General features: G+C 39.9%; 2 protein-coding genes across 3 annotated transcripts; one reads left to right on the top strand and one right to left on the bottom strand.

Annotated features, from left to right (window-relative positions):
- Positions 1–494: 494 nt before the first annotated feature.
- LOC140225806 (uncharacterized) lies at positions 495–7,211 on the top strand. The gene is made up of 2 exons (XM_072305749.1): positions 495–917; positions 6,067–7,211. The coding sequence occupies exons 1-2, from the start codon at positions 616–618 to the stop codon at positions 6,371–6,373; spliced, it is 609 nt and encodes a 202-aa protein (XP_072161850.1). The 5' UTR covers positions 495–615; the 3' UTR covers positions 6,374–7,211.
- A 5,777-nt stretch (positions 7,212–12,988) lies between these two features.
- LOC109039320 (uncharacterized) lies at positions 12,989–25,258 on the bottom strand. 2 transcript variants are annotated; one of them, XM_072305737.1, is made up of 4 exons: positions 24,958–25,258; positions 18,265–18,311; positions 15,720–15,968; positions 12,989–14,217 (listed from the first exon to the last, which is right to left on the bottom strand). In XM_072305737.1, the coding sequence occupies exons 1-4, from the start codon at positions 24,995–24,997 to the stop codon at positions 14,083–14,085; spliced, it is 471 nt and encodes a 156-aa protein (XP_072161838.1). In that variant the 5' UTR covers positions 24,998–25,258; the 3' UTR covers positions 12,989–14,082. The 2 variants fall into 2 exon arrangements, with proteins under 2 accessions (XP_072161838.1, XP_018910290.2); XM_019054745.2 differs by lacking the exon at positions 24,958–25,258 and adding an exon at positions 19,635–20,158.
- Between the last annotated feature and the right edge of the window lie 131 nt (positions 25,259–25,389).

Genomic DNA, 25,389 nt, shown 5'->3' with positions numbered 1-25,389 from the left:
GTATTCTCAGCAAAGTATTGGCACAGTATTTATGCCAAAAGGAAAGATGGTGTACGATTTTAACATTGCTCAATATTTAACCAATATTGGCCCAATGTTTGCATAAATACCAAAACAATATTGTTTAAATATTGGCTAAATTTCCTGTCTTATCTGGGGGCTGGGGTCAGGTCGCCACTCAATTGTTTACTTGTACGTGGTTACGTGATAACGGCTGGGGTCAGGTCGCCACTCAATTTTTTACTTGTTTTTAGGTTTTTTGCAGCTGAAAATGAGCTGGTAACAGCTCGAAACGTCCTGTGTTTTAGTGTTTTAATAATCTTTTAGCCTTATTTACCCATATTTTAATTAAATCTCCTCTTTATCCTATATTCGGGCTATGTTCTTGTGCTTTGTTCTTATATTCGTTACTATATGATTACATTTACTCCAATTCCTCACACATGCAACATCTTCATTCCTCCGAAGTCCAACAACGGTTGTTCACATCTCCGAGTAACTCCGGAGAGTATAACAACGCACCTTACGTCACTCACCTCCAGACCCCCCTCCCCATCCTGGGTGAGTGACGTAATTTATGGACGGTCCCCTCATTGGTCTTTTTATTGCTATTAGATGGGGGGCAACTGGGGCGGGAACGGAAACGGGGATGGTAACGGGGACAATGGCGGCCAGCCTCAGCTACCACCACCTCAACCGTCAATTTGGGAACGAAGGGCTGCTATCCACGCCTTCGCCAGTCAGGATCCCTGCAAAGCCCGACAAGTTCGCACCAACCTACTGACTCGAGGCATAGCCAACCAAGCTTGTGCGGCAGCTTACGGTGATTTCATGGCTCTTACCGTGTCGGAGCGAGAATCCTGTCCAGAAGCCGAGGCTCCTGAATGCCGGGCTCTTCCAAATCACCATAATTGGCGGTATGTACACTGTACGGATAGACTCACCCGAAAAGCTGTGCAGGGTGATGGTAATTTACACAATGAAACCGACATTTTGTGTTCACATGGGAGGTAGACCACAAGTAACCCAAACTACATATCGACGGTGCAAGTCGGCAATCACATAACTCGTTTGCGGTGTCTGAAAATCTCTGCAACTATGTTATTTTTTTAAAGGAGAACAAATGGACATGATTCCTTGAAGTTTTTGCAGAATTTTCTTCGCACATAGAAGAAAAATCACGGCAGTTTTAAAGAATTACCGTTGAGTAGTTTTCTGTTTAAAAAATAAAGTATGACAGGAAGTCTGCGACGTCGCAAACCGAGTTATGTGATTGCCGACTTTCACCGTCGATATAGAGTACGATTAAGAAACAAAGGATTAGTAGATATAGAGTACCTTGATAGACAGAGTAAGGCCATTTCTGTGCCTGTTTGGTCTTCACTGGTAAAAAAAAACCTCTTGGACCAATGCCGTATTGCATTGACTTAAGAGTGCAACTTCTTGTCGCCGGATTGTTGCTTGAAACAAGAGTCTGGACTCTTGTTTCAAGCGGATTTCGCATTGATTCAATTCAAAATTCGCTTGAAACAAGAGTCCAGACTCTTGTTTCAAGCAATAATCCGACGACAAGAAACTGCATTCTTGAACCAAGAGGTTTTTTTTTTTACCAGTGTTGGTTGCGAGAAAATAGGCTGACACGATATTCTTACGGCCGTTAATAAACAAACAAGATGGCTGTTATCAGCAAGCAAGTTTGAGGTTAGCCGGCCAGGTTGGCCTAGTGGTTAGCGCGTCTGACTCTAGGTCAATAGGTCCCGGGTTCGAATCCCGGTGGTGGCGACAAATTTTCATGGAACTGACGAGTGGATCTGTAAGCAGAATTCGCTCGGCCTTAATCCGTGAAAATTTGTAAGCCCGAGCATGGATGTCTACCAAACTCCCTGATGTCTTCGGACAATAAATAGTGCCTATAGATGGCTGTAGATTCCTAAAGGAATAAAGCCACTAAACTCTCAATAAAAAAAAAAAAAAAAAAAAAAAAAAAAGTTTGAGGTCTGCATATCTTACATCCTCGCGTGAGGAAGGCGAAATACGATTTAGCAGTGTTTTCATGTATTTTTCATGTGTTATTCGCAGATATGCTAGTTTAAATTGTTACTGCCGTGTAATTGAAATTGTTTTCGAAGATTAGCTTCTTATCAATAATACGGTGAATCGCCACCTTGTCTGTTTATTTATGGCCGTAAGAGCATCATGAAGCCTAAATACTCGTTGACCAATCAAAAAGCGGCACAGTTCTTCTGTGGTAAAAAGATACGAATGGCCATACTCTGTATATGAAGGCACTCTAACCTAAACGCACAGTCAATATTGTTTGCTTGGTTTTCTTGGGTTGATAAAAAAAAGTTGAATCCGCTCGCAAAGACCAGAATGCACTCCTCATTCATGGTCACTCCAGTATTCTGGGCTTTGGCGGTCAGCTGCACTCCGCTTTTTACTCAAATATGTTCAACAGAGTATAAAAATAAAATACATTTTTTTTATCCCTGGTAAAAATTGGCGATAAGAGCTGCGTTTCAAAATACCATAAGAATTCTTATATCCGGCTAAAGAAGGCTACAGAAAATCATATAGCTGGCTGTAGAATGCAGAGAAAAGCATACAGCCGGGCTATACGAGGCGATAAAAAATTATGCAGCCGGGCTAATGTTCCTATCGCCGGGCTTTACACTTTATCGCCTGGCTGTTGCTCTTTCGCCATCGATTATAAAAGGCTATAAGAAATTGTGTAGAAATTCGTGTGCTTTGGAAATCATTAAGTTTAATTAAGAACCACCTTAATATTTACAAAACACACATTATATTTTAATTTAATACATATTTTTTTTTCATCAATTAAAATGAGAATAATCCATACAGGATGTGCAAACATTTCAAAATCATGAGTTGAAAAACGCTGACTCCACGAGATTAAATATTAGAGCCTAACACAAAGCGGAGCGGCGGCGCACTGGCGCCTACAAACCTAACAGGGATACTTCACGCATTGCGCAACGCGTGAAGTATCCCTGTTAGGTTTGAAGGCGGCAATGCGCGTTTCGCGCTGGCTGCCCGCCTGCCGCGCCGCAGCGTGCCACGGCGCTTGAAGCAACTATTTCACACCAGAGGTATTGCACAGTCCTAGCATTCGTAATGAGTAACGTTTAGCATACACTTTATCAACTGGCTGTTGCTTAATCGCCATCGGCTATAAGAAATTGTGTAGCCGGCTATAGAAGCTATTGGAAATCTCATAGCCAGCTGCAGGGCTAGGGTATTGTGAAGCACAGATTCTATTGCCAATTTTTACCAGGGATGATTATTTTTATTTCTCGTTTGGGCTACATTGACCAAATCTTTGGGTTGAAAATGTGCAACCTCGTCAAAAATTAGGCACGAGCCGCCAGGATCGAACTTGAATCGTATTGGTTGGTTACTTGCAAGTCTTGGCCTCTGAGTGACATCTAGAGAAACGAGAGTATACTTAATAACTAACGTTCAGTAGGACACTATATTCATACCCAGATATCTCAGGGTACTACTGTTACAGTGTCTAAAATTTCGGTCAATTTAATACAAAATTTGGACCCTGCTCATGCTGTATAGCCAGTCGCCTTACACTACTCTTAAGCAGTGGCGTGGCGTGCTTTGCGATATATCGACTATTATGCCATTTAAACCTATGGAAAAGGATCGACAAACAGGGTGTTCGCAGCGAACACCTTTATAATAGATTCTTAACCATATGTTTAAATGGCATAACAATCGATATGTCGCAATTCACGCCACGCCACTGCTCTTGAGAGTACTGAAACGAGCAGCTCTGATCAGGCAATCTTATTGAAAGAAACCAAGCCTCCTTTCTTTGTCAAATTGTCACTGATCAGTGATCATTCGAAAAACTCTTAGAAACCGTTCGAATGTTTAAAAATTGACCGATTTTATTTCAATTACATAAAAATGATAATTCATTTTCATGTTAGGCTAGTGATAGGCAAGACAGCCGTAAATGATATCTTCTGCATGCTTTCGTGGTTGCATTTTGGACATACGTCAAACACATTTTCAAGCTAAAAATTGGCAGAGAAGGGCGGCAATTACCTTGAAAGCACTGTTTTCATAGGCTCTCAGGAGGAATAATGTCACTTGCGGCTGTTTTGCCTGCGTCATTTTTGCGCGCTTCCGGCTTTTATACGTCTCGTTTTCGCACAATTGTGATGAAGTTGCTGTCTTAGCTATTTCAGTGATTTCATCTAAACGAGATTAGACGCGAACTTTTTGAAGGAAACTCGATTTTGAAAATTTTTAGGCCGTTCAAGTATTACGTAAGGCGTACCCTTGCCAACTTTTTGACCCGCCCCTGCTTCCCTCCTGTATGGCACCCGTAAGAAATATATGACCCCCCCTTTGAATTTTATAAGATTGGCGGGGACTCCCCCCCCCCCATTTTTTTAGAAAATAATGGAGAGAGCCTGATAAAATAGCTGGAATACATTTGAGGCTTTTGTAAAGGTATTTTGATGAAAATCGGCAGAAAAAATAAGATAATAATTGAAATTTAATTTTCAGGGTGTTTACCAGTTATTAAATTTTTGTAACTTACGTTAAGGCTCGGCTTGACCCCCCTCCCCCCTACTGAGGCTCCGTAAGACAAGCTCGGACCCCCTCCTCCCGCTCCTTCCCCCTCCTCCCGCTCCTTCCCCCTCCTCCCGCTCCTCCTCCCACCGTCCTCCTCCCCCCTCCCCCACCACCCCCCCTAAGTGTCTTACGTAATACTTAAACGGCCCCTTACTGCACTGGGAAAAAAACACATTGGATCTAGTCTAGAGTCCGGACTCTTAAAAACATGGACAAGAAAAAATACTCTTGATTCAATCGGATTTTAGCTTAAATCAAGAGCCAAGCATCTTAAGTCGAGCGGATTTCCTTTTGATCTAAGCAAAAATCTGATAGAACCAAGAGTATTTTTTCTTGTCAATGTTTTCAAGAGTCTGGACTCTAGATCCAATGTGGTTTTTTTTCCAGTGTGGTCAGAAATTGTGCACACCGCGGGCGGTAGGTCTGGTACCAATAAATTACCAATATTCAACGACAAGTGCGCAGCCTGGTGTGAGCTCACTTCGAAAAGTACGCATACAACCTTGTTGGCGCTAATATACGTTTCATGCCGACCCGCTGTGTTTGGCGCAATGCGTGAAGTATTTCCATAGTCTTGTAGGCGCTAATATGCGTTTCAAGCCGACCGAGCCGACCGTGCTGTGTTTGGCGCAATGCGTGAAGTATCCACACGGTCTTGTAGGCGCTCCACGCCGACCGAGCCGACCGTGCGGCGCGGCGTTCCTTGCGTTAACTTGAACGTGACGAAAGTCATTGCTTCTCGAAGACACAAACCACGTAGCAGCGCAACTTGGTGGCGAACTAGATCACATTGAATTACCTCAATTCAAGAGTCAGGACTCTAGATCCAATGTGTTTCTTTTCCAGTGTGCTCTCTTTACTATCACGGCAGTATTATGGACCACTAGACAAGGTACGAATTTAAGCAATCTGATACATGTTTCTTAATCAGAATTTCACGTAGAACACGATTCACACAACGGGAATTACTGAAACCAACTCCTAACAAAGACATTAACGTTTTTATTTCACATTGGCTACCAGGAATTCGAACTGCCCGCTCACAAGAAACTCAAAGCTCTACGCGAGTCAAATCGCGCACTACAACGGTTTCTGCAAGCCTCTCAATCGAGCAATGTCCATTTTCCACCATGTGTTGTTCAAACTATAAGCAATTTGCTACAGCTGAGCCAAAGCGTCAAGACTGAGGTTGCCAGATTTTTACATCGCAGAGACTGTCATGATAACGTTTAGCGCGCGATGTGAATCACGTTGAGCATTGAGTTTTAATGAGCGGGTGGTTTGAATTCACGCATCAAGAATCATCAAATATCTTCGTAAGGAGTTAATTTCGGTAATTTTCTATGTGCGCATCGTGTTCTACGTGAAATTTTAGTCACGAAACATGTATCAGAATGCTGAAATTCGTTCCTTTCTCCATGTACTTATGAAACCTTTTGATTCCAGGTGCACGTTCTCCTGCAATGTGTCGCGGCACAGTGGGAATTCCACACCGAGCCCACGGGTGGCTCGACACCAATCGACCCTCGCTCGTCTCTTCAGTTGCGCCAGCGGGAGCTCCACCTCCAGGAGGAGACGAGAGCCCGATCGCGTAGCTCGCTCCTCGTCCCGCGGCAGCAGGAGAGAGAGAGTCTTCCTCCCTTTGGAGGAAATCATCCTAACCGTCAATTCACCACCACCCACTCTCACTAATACTGGACCGACGAACGCACGTCGGAGATTCGTCGCTGGAGCACCACCTGGCTACCAGTAGCTCGCAATTGCCGGATGCCATTTCATTTTTTTTCAAATTACCTTTTTATTTTCACGAATAGACGTTTTGTAATCATCATACATATATTTTTGTATTTAGTTTATATATGTTATCATTCATCGCATTCTGAGGTTTCTGGACATTTTGTCAACGATTTTTTGTCCGCGCACCTTTTTTGTCCAGCAGTTTACGACCACACGTAAAACAAGCAACGGTGACTTGGTCCAAGCGTTATATTTTAGTCGGTATGTAAAATTATATTGACAATATGGAAATGAGAAATTGAGAGGGAAGGAGGTGTTGTTATGGTTGCTCATTTTCTAAATGAAATGTTATTACTTTCTCCTTTTGAATCAGCTTTTTAAATTCTCCTTGGTGAATATTTGGTTTTATTTCTATATCCTTAAAATATTCGATGTACAATATACCTTATATATGTATAGGTACTTTTTTTATTTGTTAATTTTTTTCTTTACGAAATTATTAGTTCATTTTGAAAACATTTATATTTTTAAATCGTGACAAATATTTGTAAAAACTTTTCCAAGCGACATTAATCCCAATGAGCCGCAATTGTGCTGACAGAAACTGCAAAAATGAATAAAAGAGGGAGAAAAACCAAAAAGCACGCAATCTTTAGTTTAAACCCATTTGTACATCGATCTTTTAGAGTCAAATACGTCAAATTTTGAGCGTTTGGTTGCGCGTACACCTCGCTGCAGCACAATAAAAGCACAAAATGTCAAAGAAAAAATTAAAGTGCTTTGGAAATCATTAAACTTAACACGAAACCACCATTACTTAAAAAACACACATTATATTATTATTCTCCTTTGATAAATTGATACATATTTTTTCCCATCAATTTTAATGAGAATAATCAATGCAGAGTGTGCAAACATTTCAAAATCATGAGTTAAAAAACGCTGACTATGCGAGTATAAATATAAAGCTAACAGAGCGAAGCGGCGTGCTGCCAGCGCGAGAGGCTCACGGGCGCCTACAAACCTAAGTGGATACTTCACGCATTGCACAATGCTTGAAGTATCCACTTAGGTTTGTAGGCGCCAATACGCGTTACGCGCTGGCCGCGCGCCCTCCCGCCGTGCGGCGGCGCCTAAAGCAACTTTTTCACAACAGAAGTGTTGCACAGTATTATACGAAATTGAACGTATTAAGAATGACAGGCATCCTTTAAAAGTACAGATATTTCCTCGCAAAATAAATCAAGATACTTATCGTACACAGGAAAAATCTAAGAGCATTTAGCTGAGGCAAATCTAGAGGTTTACCCGGTTCAGGTATAACAACACTGTTAAAAATCGTTGATTCCGTCCGACGGAAAATCCGGAGTGAGAATGAACACGGGAGTGCGGTTCAGCGCGTAGGTGCTGAGACGGGCTGCATGTGTAGTCAAAGCACTCCGCACCGGAGCTGCAGTGCGGCCCGGAGTCACGCGCACCTTCTCTCCCTCGCACTAGCGCTATATTCTCTTCTCCCCTTTACGCCTACCACTCTCAGAATGAAAATGAAAAATTTAAAGAGAAAAAAATAGAAAAAATAATAGAATAGTGGAAATAATAGAATAGTCGAAATTATGGTATAACAGAGACAATAGAAAAGAAATAAAATAAAGTAAATCAAATATATGATAAAATGAAGTCAAAGACTAAATTGAAGTAAATAATTAGAGGGAGCAAGGAGATGAAGAAAAAAATAAAATAAGGGAAACAACTAAATGATGATAAAGAATAGAATGAATTTTAAGAGTAAAGTGAAGTCCAAAAATTATGATGAAGTATTAAAAGAAATCACAGTAAATATAAAACAAAGTAAAGAAATGAGAAGTAAATAATTAAAGAATAAAAAATGAAGTGCTTGAAAAAATAAAATAGAGTGAAGAAAAAATAGAGACAACAAGGAAATAAAACAAAGTAAAACGATAAAATATAGTTAAAAAATATAGTAAAGTAAACTAAATACACGGACAAATCCAGGTAGATTGAAAATATCTTAGCGGCCCGTTCAAATCAACGTTAAATACCGTTTTTGCGTTACTTTCATGCATCGTTCGCTATAGCTCAATCGGTAGGGTCGTCGGTTAGTGTTAGGTAGGTCCCGCGTTCAATTCCCAAGGTAGGTAGAAAATTTCTAACCCGCAAAATCGGTTAAATTACGTACCAATGGTGTCATTATTTTTATTTTTCATGGTTTCAAAAATTATTTCCACAATTAACCCCTTTCCACCATCCCCTAGCTGCGAACCCCTAAATTTGCGGCTCCCGCGAATCGTCCGGCGTCGGAGTGATTTCTATGCGTACGGCACCCAAAATCTGTCCAGCCGATTCTCCGTCGGAGTGACTCCTCGGTCCGGCGAAGTGAGGGCCCGTTCTTACTCGCGCTTGTGCTGAGTCTCACTCCGTTTTTTTTAACAGTGAAGGTGGGAACTTCTTGAAAGATAATTAAGTCCTGTTACACCAAAGAGGTGTAGAGAGAGAGTTTTAGTGAATTTTGTCTCATGGAATGGACGCTCCCCATTTTTACCAAAACTCTCAACTATGTATTATTCTCCGTTGGACCGAACAGACAAAACAAAAAAACAAGCAAACCCTCATTCTTCCAAGACATTATACATTTTCTTCCAAAAACGTCGTGAGCAATTGTCGTTTGTATTTACATGTGGGCCAATTAACTTTGGGTCTCAACTGGCACGTGGACCAAAACCCCCGTGCCGAAAAAACGCGTGGACGCATGGTTTAAGGATTTCTGGATTTCCTCCCTTTCTTGGATTTTTAATTAAATGATTGGTAATTAACTATCTTTGATATCTTGGTTTTAAGTTTTTAGTAAGATTAATGATCCTAATTTCGATTTTGGCAGTTTATTTTTATTTACAAATATTTTTATATTTATATTTTTTTTTATATTTATTACTGGAAAAAACAGGTGTGCCGACAAAAAATCGTTGACGAAATGTCCTATAACCCATTCTGCGGTTGTTGTCATCTACCATGATCCTCACTAAGAAAAAGCTACAGCTTATAAAGCAATTAGTGGTTCATATGGGAACACCATTAATATATTCATACATGAACTAATGTTTATAGGTCTGTGAACCATACTGTGGTAGCTCGTACCATAGTATGAAATATATACAAAGACATTGAATCACATACCATAACGAAGGTTTATGTACTATTATGTTATGTTGCCTTACTTTTAGTGGTGTTCCATATGAACCACTAATTGTTTTTTAAGTCATACGTTTTCCTCCGTGCCAATGGGAGTGTTCATAAATTACCCAACACATTTTTTCGGTATTTTTCAACGATATAGAGACTGTAGATTGGTGGTGGCCTGCAAAAAAACGTAACGCATGGAGCGGTCGTTCAATAGGCGGGCGGGGAGTGGACCTGTCCGATTTCTATTCTCGTCGCAACCTAAACATGGGATTTTACGGAGTTGTTACAATTAATGATATAGCGGTAAAATTTGTATTGTAAGCTCAATTGACGAATGGCTAGGTCCCATATCTGAACACATATTTTTCAAACAGTTAATTCTAAATTTGATGCAAGTCTTCATTCAGCAATAGGCACTGCAATAGTCCCATAAGAAACCTTGGAAATCGACTATCCTCATCCTAACCTAATTATTGCTGGTGTGTTACGAAATTCACCGTTGACGTATAGCATCGGATCACCCTACCCATGGTCTCTAGATCGTTAATATTTTTTGACGACAACCCCCCCCCCCCCCCCCACTATATAACACTTCCGAACGCAACGACGGGCGGAAGTAGTTTCAAGGAAAAGTGTTACAAATATCTGCGAAGAAATCAGGATGATTAATTTAGGATTTTGCCGTTTCACGAGATTTGTCCCAGGGAAAAATTCCACTTACGAAGTTGGGAAAAATATTGAGTTAATCAATATTTTTCCCAGCACCAAGTATGGTACTTGTACCCCTAGGACCCACTGAGAGAAGAAGAAGAAGTGAAAACGAATTGTGCGATATTTTATTCATTACTACATTGTTTATGTTTGTTTAGTTAAAATAATGTGTCTAATTGTCAATTGAGTGCAATTAATATTTTAATCCCGGTTAAATACTCGACTTTAACTAATTTATCTTCCCGCGCAAACTAGTCGCAGGACTGTATAAGGCCCGTCCCGTGGAGACGGTAACTGGGAAAAATCCCAGAAATTTCATTCCTGCGATTCGAACTTGGGACAAATCCCATGAAAACGTCCCGTGGAGACAAGGCCTTAGGGAATTGTAGGAACAAACCAATATTCAACAACTCTACTTTGGTCAATTTTCCGCCAAAGTTAAAATTCTCGCCATTTCCATTGGTGGTCGACTTTTGCTTATTACCCCGTACCTTGCTTAGTTCGCCAGCAAACCCTGATATAAAAACTCTGGATCATAATAGTCCCAAAATTTGACTGGAGCGAGCTCATCTTATAAGGTCCAGTTACACGATCAAATTGAGCTATCAAATTGGGCCTCTCATTGGTCGCATACTCACCTCAGGTCTTTTTCCACCAATTAGAGCTTAGTTTGATGGCTCAATTTGATCGTGTAACTGAACCTGTAGGGACTATCGCCTGTTAATAGCTAGAAAATCATGGAAATCGGTCGAAAGGAACGCTCAAACGAACTATGACAAAAAGTGAAACCTTGATTAAATTAGAATTCGAAACTTTAGCACGCAATATACAAACATATGGCCCATATTTCCAAAATTTGATTACAACGTGCTCATCTAAAAATCTGTCGATAGCCGCAAAAGTAATTAAAATCGGCGTGGTAGAGCGCTAGAACTATCAAGGTAACAGGAATGAAAATTTAGAAGGCTTGTGAGCATATGTATACATAGTATATAGGTAACTTCAGTTCTGTTCTGGTTCGTTGGAGCGCCGCACTATGGTCCACAGACTGGGTTTAACGGAGCTTTATCCGGAATTAAATACATTGTGTATAGTTTTAAAAGTTGATGAATCTTACGAACTTTGGGTCGCTGATTTCATTTTACATTTCACTTTAGCAAAATTTTGACATCCTAACCGAGAAACTTGACTCAAACTTGTGATTTCTGGCGCTTATAAGACCGAAGATTTTTTTCTTCCTATTCTGACGATCAAGAACGTGTATAAAAAAATGACAAAAATGTCGACAGGACAAAATAAGGTGCTTCAACTGTAGTTTTAAGGAGCTGAATCCAAATATGACCTCCGTTTTTGTCCATCACCCTTCAATTTTCCGGAATAGTCGATTTTACTCGGCAAATGGGCATTTTCGGTGTTTTTGCAACTGTTACCCGTGCGGCATGTAGGTAAATTTCTTCTCAAATGGACGGAGTTAAACAGAAAGGAACCAAGCCACATCGGGATCGAACCGAGAAAAGAGGTTTAAAGTTTGGCTCCTGCATAAGACTCAATGTAAAAGATAAACTTCAAGTTCAATTTCTGCAAAATTTGCTCCAACAAAAACTTTGAATTTTTGGCGATAGATAGTAGAGCAATGGTTGAGTTCAAAACCACTCATAACTCAATTTTCCCAAATGTGGGTTGGTTCCTTTCTGCTTAACTCAGTCCAAATAAAATGATATTCCGATGCATTCTGAGCCACTGAGTCCGAGAATGGTCTTTGTATTTTCCCATTACCAATCATTTGTCCTGGATAAGCGACTTTTTCCTGGGAAAATTATCTTTGACGGATGTTTGTCATGCGTGCAAGTCACTTTGATAAATAATCCTGGACCCGTGGTAGTGTGTTTTTTATGTATATTTACAGCTGCAAAATCTGATTATGACCTCGGTTTATTTTTATCAGCTACCAGTAATCCGATACAGCCGACTTTTCAGAGCCTAAATGTGTACAAAGGTATTTTCGGTATCAAAGTGTATTAAAGATGCATTCTAGAAATTTTCTCGATGTGTGATACATTGACTCTTACATATTTTGACTCGCTAAACCCTATTAAGACCTTAGATTTTTCCGATCACCCCTCCTCCCAGAAAAGTCGATTTTCCTCGGAGCTTATTTGGTATTTTTGCGAAAATTTTCCCATTCTAAGTGAAAATGTGAATTGTGAACAAAGTGAAATGTGAGATATTTTATCACACATTTTACGAGTAAAACGATTAAAACTGGAATTGGACAATTTTCGCAGAATTGCGTAGTTGTTGTGCTTTCCTAATTCTGGATGCAAAAATATTTTTACCTAGTTTCACCTCGTCGTGGAAATAGGGTAACCTTTAACATGTTTTACACTCACGTGTGGAACGCAAGATCAAACTTTTTGCTCGCGTTTAGCCTGGCATCCGAAGTACTTAAAACGAAAGTGAGATTGAAGTTTCATTGATAAAAAATAAAGTGCTATGATGACGTTCGAAAAACACTTTTTTACCACTCTTTCCACTCATCCATTTTTGATCATATTGGGTGACTCAAAAATAAGCGCATATTTTTATACTATACTCTCCGAAGCCTCCTAAATTTGCATTCCTGGTAACGCTTAGTTCTAGGGTACTCTACTGGCCCAATTTTCATGCCATTTAGGCTATAGGCTAGAATGAAATCTAGAAAATTGATAAAGAACAAAGGTCATTGCGCATAAGTATTAGAGTTTTTATTTTTAATCTGAAGAGTATCCAAACACAGCTGATGATTATGATCGGACTTTAAATATCTTAGGTGAAAATAATGCATTTTTGTAATTGAAAATGTGAATACTAATCCTTAATACTCTTACAATATGGTCTACATTCATTTTTTTATTATTATTATTTTGATTTTTAATCGAGAGATTCAGGCAACATCATATTTAATTTATAAACGTTGGGGTGTTTGCAAAGGCATTGTACTACTCAAAGATATTTAATCTTCTTAAAAGTAAAGTTTTAATGGGCCTACCTCATACATTTCAGCAAATTTCATCTTTTTGGAAAACTTCCGTAATGATGTCAAAATGCGTGAGGCAGAACTAATGAAATTTTACTTTCAGAACATTCAGGAGCTCTGTTTTTAACAGCCCTATTGGCTCATGCGAAACTAAAAAACCTCCATGCGAAAATCAAACATGAGCTTTATATCTAATTTTTAAGGCAGGTTTCTACCGATGAAAAATACGTCATACATCTATGGACTTCCTCGCAAATCACATTCTTTTGAATTGTGAGGACCCCCGCAACGAAATTAATGCAATTCGTCGCCTACCTGACATAAGGGCGTAACGTCACTCTGCAATGAACCCTATCTTCCATACAATTCAATGCTTTTCCGGGCTCATCTCCGTGAGTAGCTGCGCTCTTGTGTCAGCCAAGCGACGAATTTTGACACATTTTCAATATGTGACGATGCACTCTTTTTTTCACAATATCTTAATTCCAGCCTAGAGTTATTCTCTCAGCTACCATGATGAGCGTCGCTTCCTCAACTTTCGCAGCTTATTGACTTTTTATAAAAGCTCTCATATTTAACCTTTGTCATAATATCCTTAAGGTTCAAAGAGCGCAAAGTCCAAGATTTTTCGAATCGCACCAGCTGAAGGAATTTTTCCAAGCAGTTGAGTTTCGTCAGTATATTAAACAATTATGTTAGTGGCTGAATTCCAATGTTTTTAAAGAGTGCCTTGGTCAGAAAAATACTAATTTCGATCGGGACATTATAATAAAATTGTGTCGGCCGCTAGTGCGCCTGTTTTATGGCCTTTTGTGCGGTCGTTTGCCTGTCTGTGCCGCGTCGATGAAACCTTCAACCTCTGACACATTTGGTACATACTCAGGCGTGTCCGGCACCGGGTAGCCACCAGTTGGTTCGGGATAGTTCTCCACTACCTGTCAGATCAGAAAAGCGCAACACTAAAACACTTGTTATGGTTATTGCCCATTTTCTTATATGAACCATAATTGAACCACAGTTTGCAATTGGACTACATTTTGCAATTAAGGACTATAAATTATAGCCGGTTTAAAAACGACGTATGTGCCATCAGTTTCCCTATACACACAAGTGTTTTTCCAGAAGAGCCAAAATTTATAGTTCCAAATTGCAAAATGCAGTCCAATTGTGGAACCACTATCTCCCGCCAATTTTAGAAACAATGTACGTGTCATTACATGTGCTATGAAGGTACATAATTTCATAGATGAGCCAGAAATGGTATAGCTCCCCATTTCAAAAAGTCCAAATATGACGCAACTGGGCACAATGTGCCTGGAGAGCACATAAAATTGACTACATTCTGCAATTTGGAACTTCTATCTCTGGCTCAGTTTAGAACAACGAATGTAAATTTGTATACCTATGCCAATACATGTTCCTTACGGATGAGCTAGAATGTAGCTCAAAATATCAAAACGAAGTCAAAATAACTGCGCGATTCCACCAATGTCAGGTAAAACAGGTTACTTACCATTTTCTCGAGGAAACTTACGTTCAATCTGAATCTACTGGACTTTTTCTGATCAAAGCAGTGGCGATTCTTGGAAGCTGGCAACGCTGTTCCTCCGCCATTCAAATATATGTAAAAAATCGAATCTTGGCGAGGCAGCTTGCCGCACCTAAAATCGATACTTTTACATGTATTTGAATGGAGGGAAAACAGTGTTGCCAACTTGCAAAATCGTAACTGGATGAACGTATATTTCTGCTATTTTGTGATGAGGGCTTTATAGCTGGTTCGTCGTCTCATCTAATTTTTTGGAGTCGTTGAATACCCTACATGTTCAAACTGTCAAGACTTATAATGGAGAGATGTTGCATGTGTGAGGGATTTGCGATTTGACCATTGATTCTTATGTAAAAGTTCGCGAGAAACACGATGGTGCCACTGGTTTCCTCTGAAGTCATCTCCCAAGCTCAAAAAAAGCTCTCAAAGTGAGGCCAAAATGGAGGGAATATCCCACGCTATCCTGAGAGTCCACGTCTACATCAAGACAAACTCTCCATGCAAAGATAGGGAGCTAATACATTGACAGGGCTGCCACTTTATTTGGGGACTCCAAAACTGAAAACAAGGCAACCCTGCTAATGTATTTCCTCCCTATATTCGCATGGAGAGTTTGCCTTGATGTAGAGGTGGACTCTCAGGATAACGTGGGATATTCCCTCCATTTTGGCCTCAACTTGAGATCTTTTTTTGAGCTTGGGAGATGATTTCAGAGAAAACCAGTGGCACCATCGTGTTTCTCGCCAACTTTTACATAAGAATCAATGGTCAAATCGCAAATCCCTCACACATGCAACATCTCCATTATTTTTCTTAAAAATTTTCCGTGTAAAATTTCTAGCTCGTGATATTGAAGATGGAAAAATAACATTTTTCACACACACTGACCTGTTCCCCGAGGGCATTACTAATTTCTTTTTGAAGCTCCAAGACTTCCTCGGTGATTTCCCTCCTCTTCCGGGATTCGGCTTTCGAGTCGCCAAGAATGGAGTGGAGTGGCAGGAGTTTGTCATTTTTCGCCATTTGATCTCCGCTTACGCCCTCTTTGAGTAACCCGACCCCCGCCGGCAGCCATTTCTTGAGCGAATCCGCCAGCTCGTTTGCTTGCTGCTGCTCGTCCAAGGTTGCACGCGCCGCCTTTGGGATCGCGAGAACAGGTATAAAAGTAGATGAATCAAACATCAAATGGTAGAATAATCACGGTCCTGGCAAACAGGCCTGTCGTGAACTTTAGCCAGAGCAAGAAGAAGTTTATTTTCTTGTAAGAAATGGCTCAAAAATCACGATGAGCGCATTGGGAAAGTCTGAGATACGCTCCTAATTTCACAATTTGCAAAAAAATATGGATCTCTAAACTTCCGCTTCAAAAACGATGCAACGGGATACATTAACAGTTCAAGGCCTTGTGCACACGAGCGCGGTTCGCGGAACCTAGTTCGAGGAACTTGTTCCCGGAACAAGTTTTAGCTGAGTTGAAAACTTATTCCTCCTAAACCCGGAACTTCTCCCGTACTCCGAGCTCCTAGATTTTCTTTTGATGTGAATTTGTTTTTTACGTCCTTTACATGTCTTGACATTTATTTTTGTTACTTTGGCGGCCGTAATAATCTATTATTTTGCAATAATTGTATACTTTTATTGAAGTTCCGGTTCCGGTTCGGGCGAACTCGTGTGGACAGCATCCCTCCTTTCTAGGTCAAGCTCCGAGAACTGAGCAGTTCGTCGAACAAGTTCCTCGAACCACGCTCGTGTGGACAGGGCTTTAGAGGAGTCATTGCATCCACCCCTAGCGAACTAAGATGCTACAGGCTACATGCAATATTCAACATGGTCAAAGTGAACCCGCCAAAATATAAGTGACGAGACGGGATTTTATCAACCGGCGTGTTTAAATTTACACTTTCCTTCCGTGGACAAAGACCATGGTACTTCCTCACGATTTTCCCGCGGAAGCGTCGGCCATGTTGAATATTGTGTAGCATCCTAGTGCGCAAAGGTTGGATGGATCGACTCCTCTTACGAAAAGTTCACCTGTGCCGCAGTATCGTTTTTGAAGCGGGAAGCTTATAAGAAAACGCATATACTATACGCAGGTTGTGAAGATAGGAGTGCATTTCAGACTCTCCCAATGCGCTCATCGTGATTTTTGAGCCATTTTCTGTGAGAGCTAATTCTCTTTTTTTTGTGTAGCTGAAAGTTTGCAACAGACCCATTGGCTGCTACATGGGATGATGTGTAGTACCCAAAAATGTAGGGTTTCCGTTATTTCAATTTTTTGGGTTCCTTTTTAAAATGCTTGATAAGTCACTCACTGATGAAAGAGCCGATAAGATGAATAGATGAACAGCAAAGGCACGAACAATTTCTCGACAATTTGGGGAAAAATGAGCTTTAAAAATGAGATTTTAAATTTTTGCTTACGATTTACATAGGAACAAATAGATTTTCTTTTCTTCTTTTCTCTTTCTCATTATTCTTCCTATTCTTTTTCCTCTCTTCCATCTCATTCTTTTTTCTATATTTATTTCCTTCCCCCTTCCACCGATACCGGCTGTTCACTTTGAGCAGTAGCAACTAAACTAACTCTTGGGAGATCAAATTGCATACTTAACGAATTGAAGGGATTTTGAGCGGATCCTCTAATTCGTGACCCATCAGATTGATGATTGAAAGCGCAGCGCACTTAGGTTGAAAATAGTATTGCACCTCAAGCAGCTGCTTTCACTCACTCAAGAATCTCTATTTTTATTCAATCAACCGTAATGACGGTGAATAATCTTCGTCATGAATGCATATTTCTTATGATTACTATTTTAGTTTATTTTGTTTTTTTGTCCAACTAATTTTCATGCATTTTCAGCAATTTAGCGGGCGTAGTACGCCTCTAGAAGTTCAATGATAGTCGTAAGCGCCTGCTAGTTTTACTTCCGAATTCCGATCTTGAAATTCAGCAAGGATGCGCATTGAGGTCCAGTTACACGATCAAATTGAGCCATCAAATTGGGCCTCTCATTGGTCGCATCCTCACCTCAGGTCTTTTTCCACCAATCAGAGCTTCAGTTTGATGGCTCAATTTGATCGTGTAACTGAACCTTAGTGCACCAAACTTTTTTCGGACCACCTCGCGAGGCGGTACCAAAACCACACACCAACGTTGCGATTCATAAGTCACCGAAGGAGGTACCGAACTCAAAATAAACTTGCAGCTGGGAGGTTTGGGTATTGCCGAACCTCTTAGTAAAATTCATTAATAGAGAGCCCTTTCATTTAGAGACATGCAATTTCACTTAAAAAATGTTCTGACAATGTATGGATTTAATGATGTTCTTGTTTTCACCTGTCAATACCTCAAAAAACTAAATGTGTTAATTTTTGGTATCAACGATTTTCATTAAGATTCAAAGAGAAGTTCAAAAACTTTTGTTTTACTTACAGCCCTTGTTGCGCCCTCATTGTTGATTGATAAGAGCTGGATGACATCTGAAATTTAAATCACATTATAAAAATAAATTTACTTTGAAGTCAGATGAATTAAGACAATCTTTTTAGATCAAAGGGAAACAATGATTGCGTGATTTAATTTTGCATCGTCAAACAATTGCTTCCACAATGACATTCTAGCGACCTTTGTAAAAATTACGAGTTTTTAGAAAAGAGCGTCATGTATATTCGCATGTTTATCCATGCACATTTATTTATTTATTTAATCTGCTCATTTATCTTTTAATCTACTCTATGAATCTACTACTACTATTATTAATCTACTCATTTATTTAGCTGTCACTGAAAATCGAACAAAGGAAAGAGAATCAGTGTGTCACCCTCATTTTTAAAATTGTATCGTGAGGATTTTAGTACGATTAATTACGACTTATTTTAAGGGTAAAAATCGTTCGATTTTTCAGATATATATTGTGGATCTTTATTCCTGACTTCAGTCAGACATACTGCTGATAGAGATCACGCCCAAGCAAAAATGTCCATGCGATTCGAAGCTGTCACTGTTTTGACAACGTAAGTCGGGACAACGTATGTCCCGAGAACATACGTTGCAATACATTGCAGTTGCGTAGTAAAATTATTGCTACTGCATACGAGTGTTGTGTATGTTGCCTGGTTGCCTATCTACTGGTTGGAGGCACTCTGCTTTGTGAAATACATTTAAATACAATTGTAATAAGTTGCTTTTTCTCATTGCACTGCATGTTGCCTATATTTTTGGAACATAGAACTCACTTCGTTTATTGGCTGAAATCGGCATTCAGTGACCAAATGATGTAGGAGTATTACAATTTCATGGTGAAAAAAAAATCAATTTTATTGCACTGAATCCCAATTTTATTTCATATTCTCATTGCACTGTGCTACTTGGGTTATAGGCATGTGGCTATAAACGGTTCGAGGATTATCAAAAAAGTCATGACAGAGCAACGACCAGAGATACAGATGTCCCCTACCAAGTAGCACAGTGCAACGAAAATATTGAAATTAAATTGCAATGTGATTTCAACAAAATAGTAATTTTTTACCATCAAATTGTAATATTTTTACATCATTTAGTCAATTTACGCCGATTTTAAACAATGAACAAAATGAGCTCCATTTGCCAGAAAGATATTGCAACTTATCTCAATTTCATCGCAAAAAGTTTCAATAAATGGGACCCCTTCAAATAGGAGCTAGGCAACATAAACAGCACTCAGTGCGGAATTGCAATTTTATATTATGCAATTGCTACTTATTGCAATCTGCGCTACTTGGGTAATGATTACGGGCATCTAAGGAAAGAAATCCATCACTCACCGAGGAAAACAACGGAGAGAGGCAAAAAGTGCACCAACATTCTCGAATATTAAACAGACGATATTACGCGGCCAACACCCTCTACACTATAGAAATACTTTCTTTCGAACGCAAAGGAGGAGGACAAAGAAACGCTATCTAGGCTCTTGACAGCACGACAGCTGATTGTAAGGCTCATAAAATAAAATCAATTAGAGCTCTATTTTAGAATGGATGGCACTGTTTTTATTCATTCACCGCAATTTTACGCACTGGGCTTAAACGACCGTGCAAAAATAAATAAATTACAGTGTTATCAAAAGTCGCGGCGCGTGAGGGCTGTCTCGTTCTGCAATTGTTGTGCAAGATGACCGTTCTGTCTTCTCTTTCTCGGGGGCGAGAGGGCGGAGGGGGGTCTCCAAGCCCCGCTATTTTCTTAAACGGGGGCAACGACTTAAAGATAAGGGGTATCGAAAATAAGTTCCGGTCTTTATTGCCTTCCGAGTTCCCCCGTACTTGGAAATCGTTGGCCTAATTCATGGCCCAGTGTTCTGACCGCCCACAATTGTGTTGGACGAGACCGCTTTTAATTATGAGCTGTTTTAATGTGACGTCAACTGGCAATACAAATTAGCTTTATCTCATTGTAGGTGCAAATGGACTGCACTACGCATAATACTGCAGTGCTAAGGAACAACGCCGTATGAACCTTTAGACGTTGCAATATTCCTTTCAGGAAAAAACGGAATTTACTGGAAAAAATTGTGAATATTTTCCATCAAATTTTTTGGTCAATTTTTTCACAATTAAATCTAAAATATCTTAAAATTTCAAGGAAAAATATGTGTAACTTTTCTCAAAATTACATGTTTTATTTGAGGAAATTTGGCGACTCTCGAATGTTCATTCGGCGTTTTTTCCTTAGCACGGCAGAATATCTGAACTCTTTTAAAAAAAGCAAAAGGCCCACTCTTGGTGGCGTATTCATAGTTTCATTTCTTTCATTCCACTCAAAAAAAAAACTACGGCCCTGTGACCCGGTTGCTCTGGACACTGGTGATCCCGGCGTTAACGCGCTGTGCGCCAGCTAGTACTGGACCCAGCGGCCGGTGTCCCGTGGACCCCGCGCGGCCTTCATGGCCGTAAGACCGGTTAGGAGCCGAGCGTAAGTTACGGGTTTCAGGATCGGAGCCAACCGCTTCCACGGCCGTTGGCAGTGAGGTGAGATTCAGTTTTCGGAAAATGGCGTCACCATCAGATTAAAATTGAGACGGCTACGTGTATATTCGCAGAAAATTATAATATTTTACGTCAATGTTATTCAGTGCGTGAATTTAAAGTTGCCGCCAGCCTTGAACATTTTCGGGAGCGATCGCAGCCACCACTCAGCGTTGTTTATTGAGGTTAGAATCTAGTAAATTGCTTGTCATTGTTGGTCATTGCTCATTACGTGTGTTCGTTTTTCGTTTAATTTTGGAGGTTTTCGATATATTTTCTTGATTCTGTGCGGTGCACGATTGATTCTAAAGTTCTGTGTGATAACGCTTGTCAAATACTTTCGGAAATGCGACGAGAGTGAAGTGAAAATTGTCAGTTTTACCTACACACTGAGCTCATATCCTCTCCTCCTGTAAGTTCGTTTGCAATTCACTTATTTTCCCCCTACTAAGGGAAAGAACTTAAATCCAAGAAAAGCAATCAATTACCTGCCACGCATCTTCCCACAGAGTAAATTACCGCCACACTAAAATACTGATAATGTAGACACAAGAATGTCTATTTACCGATTGCAACTTCATTGTGCCACTTTGCTTGCTCATAAGATTGGGTTGATTTTTTATTCCATTTCAATCTAATCTCTGGCTTATACTTAAATGTTTTCAATTGAGAGTAGGTAGTATTTCACTCTCCGACATCCAACACCTCCCTTCTCTGTTGCCAAAATAGCTGTCCGCCAGCGGAAGCTATAAGCCAATCTTGCCTGCGTTGATTATCCGATAAGAGCCAGTGCAAACATTGTTGCTGTGAATATCTCTCTGATTCCATATCCCAATTCTAGGAGCTCAGTGTACTGTAATAGTGGTAAAATTTTGTGTGAATCGCGCTTCAGTTTGCTGAAGGGAAGATCTACAATTTTAACAAGTGTGACAATTTTCGGTGGTATATTTCTTCGCTAATATTTTGTGGAAATTGTATCCGGTAGTTATTGCGGAGAGTTATATCTTGAAGTTTTGTCAACTTTTACTACTGAATTTACACTTTGAAATATTCTCAACCTCATTTTCAAGATTCTGAAGCTTTTCTAGTCGTAAGGAGTAAAAATCTGTAAGTACCTAGACCTACGCCTGTGCTTTTCCTTTGTTAATCATTTGGGTGATTTCCTACTTTGCATTCGTATTTTTTATTGAGGGATGAACCAGGTTTTGTTTTTGACAAATGCTGAATTCTCATTGAGTGAAAGTAATTACATTTATTGAGAACGGGCTGCCAAGTGATAAAAATGATTTTTCAATTTACATTTTTCGCTGCAATGAGTTTTAGCAATTTATCATACCTTGGACAGTCTGTTCTACATTTAAAATAGGTAGCATGAATTTTTGATCTATCTACATTTGTTCCTTCCAGTGCTTCCCCAGTGCTTTATTTATTTCTACGAAGGCTTGCAACATTAAAGTTAGGTTTTTGAAAATTTCTCTTGATATCTCTACACGATGAATAAGCTAACATTCATATGCTGATTTTCTTTCTCAATAAGCATCATCTCTTCTCTAAGATTCATCTCTTTTCTCAAATTGACTTGCTGAACTATCAGCCAAGGAGTTCAAATCTCTCTTGATATCTGAAACATGATCAACAAGCTAACGTTCATATGCTCTTTTTCTTTCTTAGACATTGAATTATCCATCACTTTCCTGAAACTAAATTGTTATGAACTATCAACAAAGAAATATATACCTATTTAAAAAGAAGGAAAGAAAAAAAATCTTGTTCAGAAATTGACACAAGATAATTCATTCAATGTTTAAAACTTTGCTGGAAAGTTTTTCTTTTCTAAGTATGTACTTTAATGGTGAATTTTCAGCTGTAGTTCCGAAAAAATCCACCACGTCGCGGACAGCGGCGGCGCGCAGAGCTCCGGCCGTCCAGCCCGTAAGTAGCGCCTAGAGCGCAAGCTGCCTATGCCGCTCGAGGCCGCGACTTACGGTTTTCATGTCCGTAGGACTCCGCATCGTCCCCGCACGTAGCAATCCGGCCGTCAGGCGCGTAGGCGAACGGTAGTGCCATATAGCCCATCCAGTCCGTGCTCCAGGTCCGCTGCTTATGGCCTCCACGGCCGGAGCTTTTTTTGAGTGTCCCTATGGAGACACCGTATTATTGGCACTCTAATTAAGTAGGGGTCAATCAGACTTTTAACGCAGTGTTATAAAAAAGACGCATTTCACACATTTTGAATTACCCTGGTAAAAATTGGCAGTAGAATCTGTGTTCCAAAATACCATAGACCTACGGCCGGCTGTAAAATTTCCAATAGCTTCTATAGCCGGTTACACAATTTCTTACAGCCTTTTATAGCCAATGGCAACCAAGCAACAGCCAGGCGATAAAGTATGTACTAAATGTTACCAATTACGGATGCTAGGACTTAGTGAGTATTTGGACTACCGCTCTCTTTTTGGGCCGTAGTATCTTGATTTATTTTGCGAGGAAAGCTCCGTACTTTTGATTTGATGGATGCCTGCCATTCCTTATATGTATATTAGAGCGCCTTCAGTTTCGTTTGATACTGTGCAGTGTGCAATACCTCTGGTGTGAAATAGTTGCTTCAAGCGCCGTGACACGCTGAGGTGCGGAAAGCGGGCAGCCAGCTGCGCGAAACGCGCATTGGCGCCTACAAACCTAACAGGGATACCACACACGTTGCGCAATGCGTGAAGTATCCCTGTTCGGTTTGTAGGCGCCAGTGCGTCGCCGCTCCGCTTTGTGTTAGGCTCTAACTTTGAATCTGGCGGAGTCAGCGTTTTTCAACTCATGATTCTGAAATGTTTGCACGCTCTGTATGGATTATTCTCATTTTAATTGATTAAAAAAAATATGTATTAAAGGAAAATATAACGTGTGTTTTGTAAATTTAAGGTGGTTCCGTATCAAACCTGATGATTTCCAAAGCACACGAATTTCTACACAATTTCTTATAGCCTTTCATAGCAGATGGCAATAAGGTGTATAGTCCGGCGATAGGAACTATAGCCCGCCTTCATAATTTTTTATCTCTTCGTATAGCCTGGCTCTGTGATTTTCTCCGCTTTCTACAGCCAGCTATATGATTTTCTATCGCCTCCTTTAGCCGGCTATAAGAATTCCTATGGTATTTTGAAACGCAGCTCCTATCGCCAATTTTTACTAGGGTAAATTTAACACAATATCCCTGACAACTAATTCTTGCAAGAAACTTAATATTTCACCACAAAAAAATAAGAGATATATCTGAAAACCCTATAATTTTAACTAAATTTAAGGTAGATGAGAACCTACATGAAAATATACAGGAGCTACCAAAGCTTTCCCTTTATAAGTATTTTGTATTAGTTAGAGGGTCTAATCATTATCATCGATTGAGAGCAGCCCGCATTTATTTTTTAAGCACATTGAATTTTTTTGGAGTAAGGAGGAAGTCGCAGAATCCCAGAAATGATGCTTTTAAAATTTCGATTCGAGAGAGCTAAAACGCGCGATAAATAATGGAGTGATGCAACTGATCCAAAAAGCAAGAACAACCCATGCTCTCATGCTAGTTTCCCTGGCCAAGAATCTGGAGCTCGGAATTATGGGTCTTTTCTCCGGGATATTTTCGTGCCTATAAAAAATTCTAAAATTTGGATGAAAGAAAGTTATAAACGCTCGAAAAATAAAGAAGTCCACTCTACTGGCTTGAAAAGTGCGTAAAATCCATGCTCCCATGGCTGAGAATAAGGAGCTTGGAATTTTGGGTCTTTCCCTCAGCGTATATTTTCGCGTTTATGGATGTTTTTAAATTTTCGATCCAAGAAAATTAAAATTGTAATGCGATTGATTCATATCTTGACGATTCAATCCATTTGATCTACTGTATTGTCAAAACAAGTTTGGCACGGATATCAGTCATGAAACTTTTCAATTGGTGCAGATATTTTTGCGCAATCCCTTAAATTTGGCAGCGTAAAAACTCTCATAACTTATTAAAAGTAGGGCCTCTCTGAGATGTATTATGCGTATACATTTGAGTCGCTGCAAACTCTGGACAAAGATGGACAAACAGAGTAGCTGAATAGGCAAAGGCTATACGTGGTTATTCAAAAGAACTTACTTGCGAGTGTGGATTTGACAGCATTCCAATAAAATTGCATTCTTTTGTCTGGAAACTACGAGATGTGGTAAAAGATATGTATCAAAACTCTCCGTTTCATCATAAACTATAGCATTGTACAGAGTAATTCTGGGAGGCTGATCAGTGGTATGCCGTGCTTTGCGATTATATCGATTGCTGTGCCATTAAACCCATAGAAAATAATCGATAAACAGCGTTTCCGCAACGTACACCTTAATAATCGATTCTTTACCATACCTTCTAAGGGGGATATATCGATAATAGATCATTCATGCTTCGCCATTAAGGCTGATGGGTCTTAAAAAACGTGCGAACCACTAGTCATGCGAGCCTGTACACCTAAAGCAGAGTCCAGATTCCTTCCCAAGGGCGGCGGGTAGAGGTCTAGGTCCTGATTTTCAGACTCACCAA

The sequence above is a fragment of the Bemisia tabaci genome, unplaced genomic scaffold, assembly GCF_918797505.1.
Source record: "Bemisia tabaci unplaced genomic scaffold, PGI_BMITA_v3".
Lineage (NCBI taxonomy): Eukaryota > Metazoa > Arthropoda > Insecta > Hemiptera > Aleyrodidae > Bemisia > Bemisia tabaci.
The sequence above is the reverse complement of the archived record's forward strand: the minus strand, read 5'-3'. Positions and strand labels throughout refer to the sequence as shown.

Bases quoted from the DNA above. Each gene is read 5' to 3' on its own strand.
- LOC140225806 (XM_072305749.1), top strand. From the start codon at position 616: ATGGGGGGCAACTGGGGCGGGAACGGAAACGGGGATGGTAACGGGGAC. The intron at 918-6,066 runs GTATGTACACTG...TTTTGATTCCAG, and splicing joins CCAAATCACCATAATTGGCG to GTGCACGTTCTCCTGCAATG.
- LOC109039320 (XM_072305737.1), bottom strand. From the start codon at position 24,997: ATGCAATTTTATTGGAATGCTGTCAAATCCACACTCGCAA. The intron at 18,312-24,957 runs GTAAGTTCTTTT...TTTAAATTTCAG, and splicing joins TGTCAAATCCACACTCGCAA to ATGTCATCCAGCTCTTATCA. The intron at 14,218-15,719 runs GTCAGTGTGTGT...CTGATCTGACAG, and splicing joins GTAATGCCCTCGGGGAACAG to GTAGTGGAGAACTATCCCGA.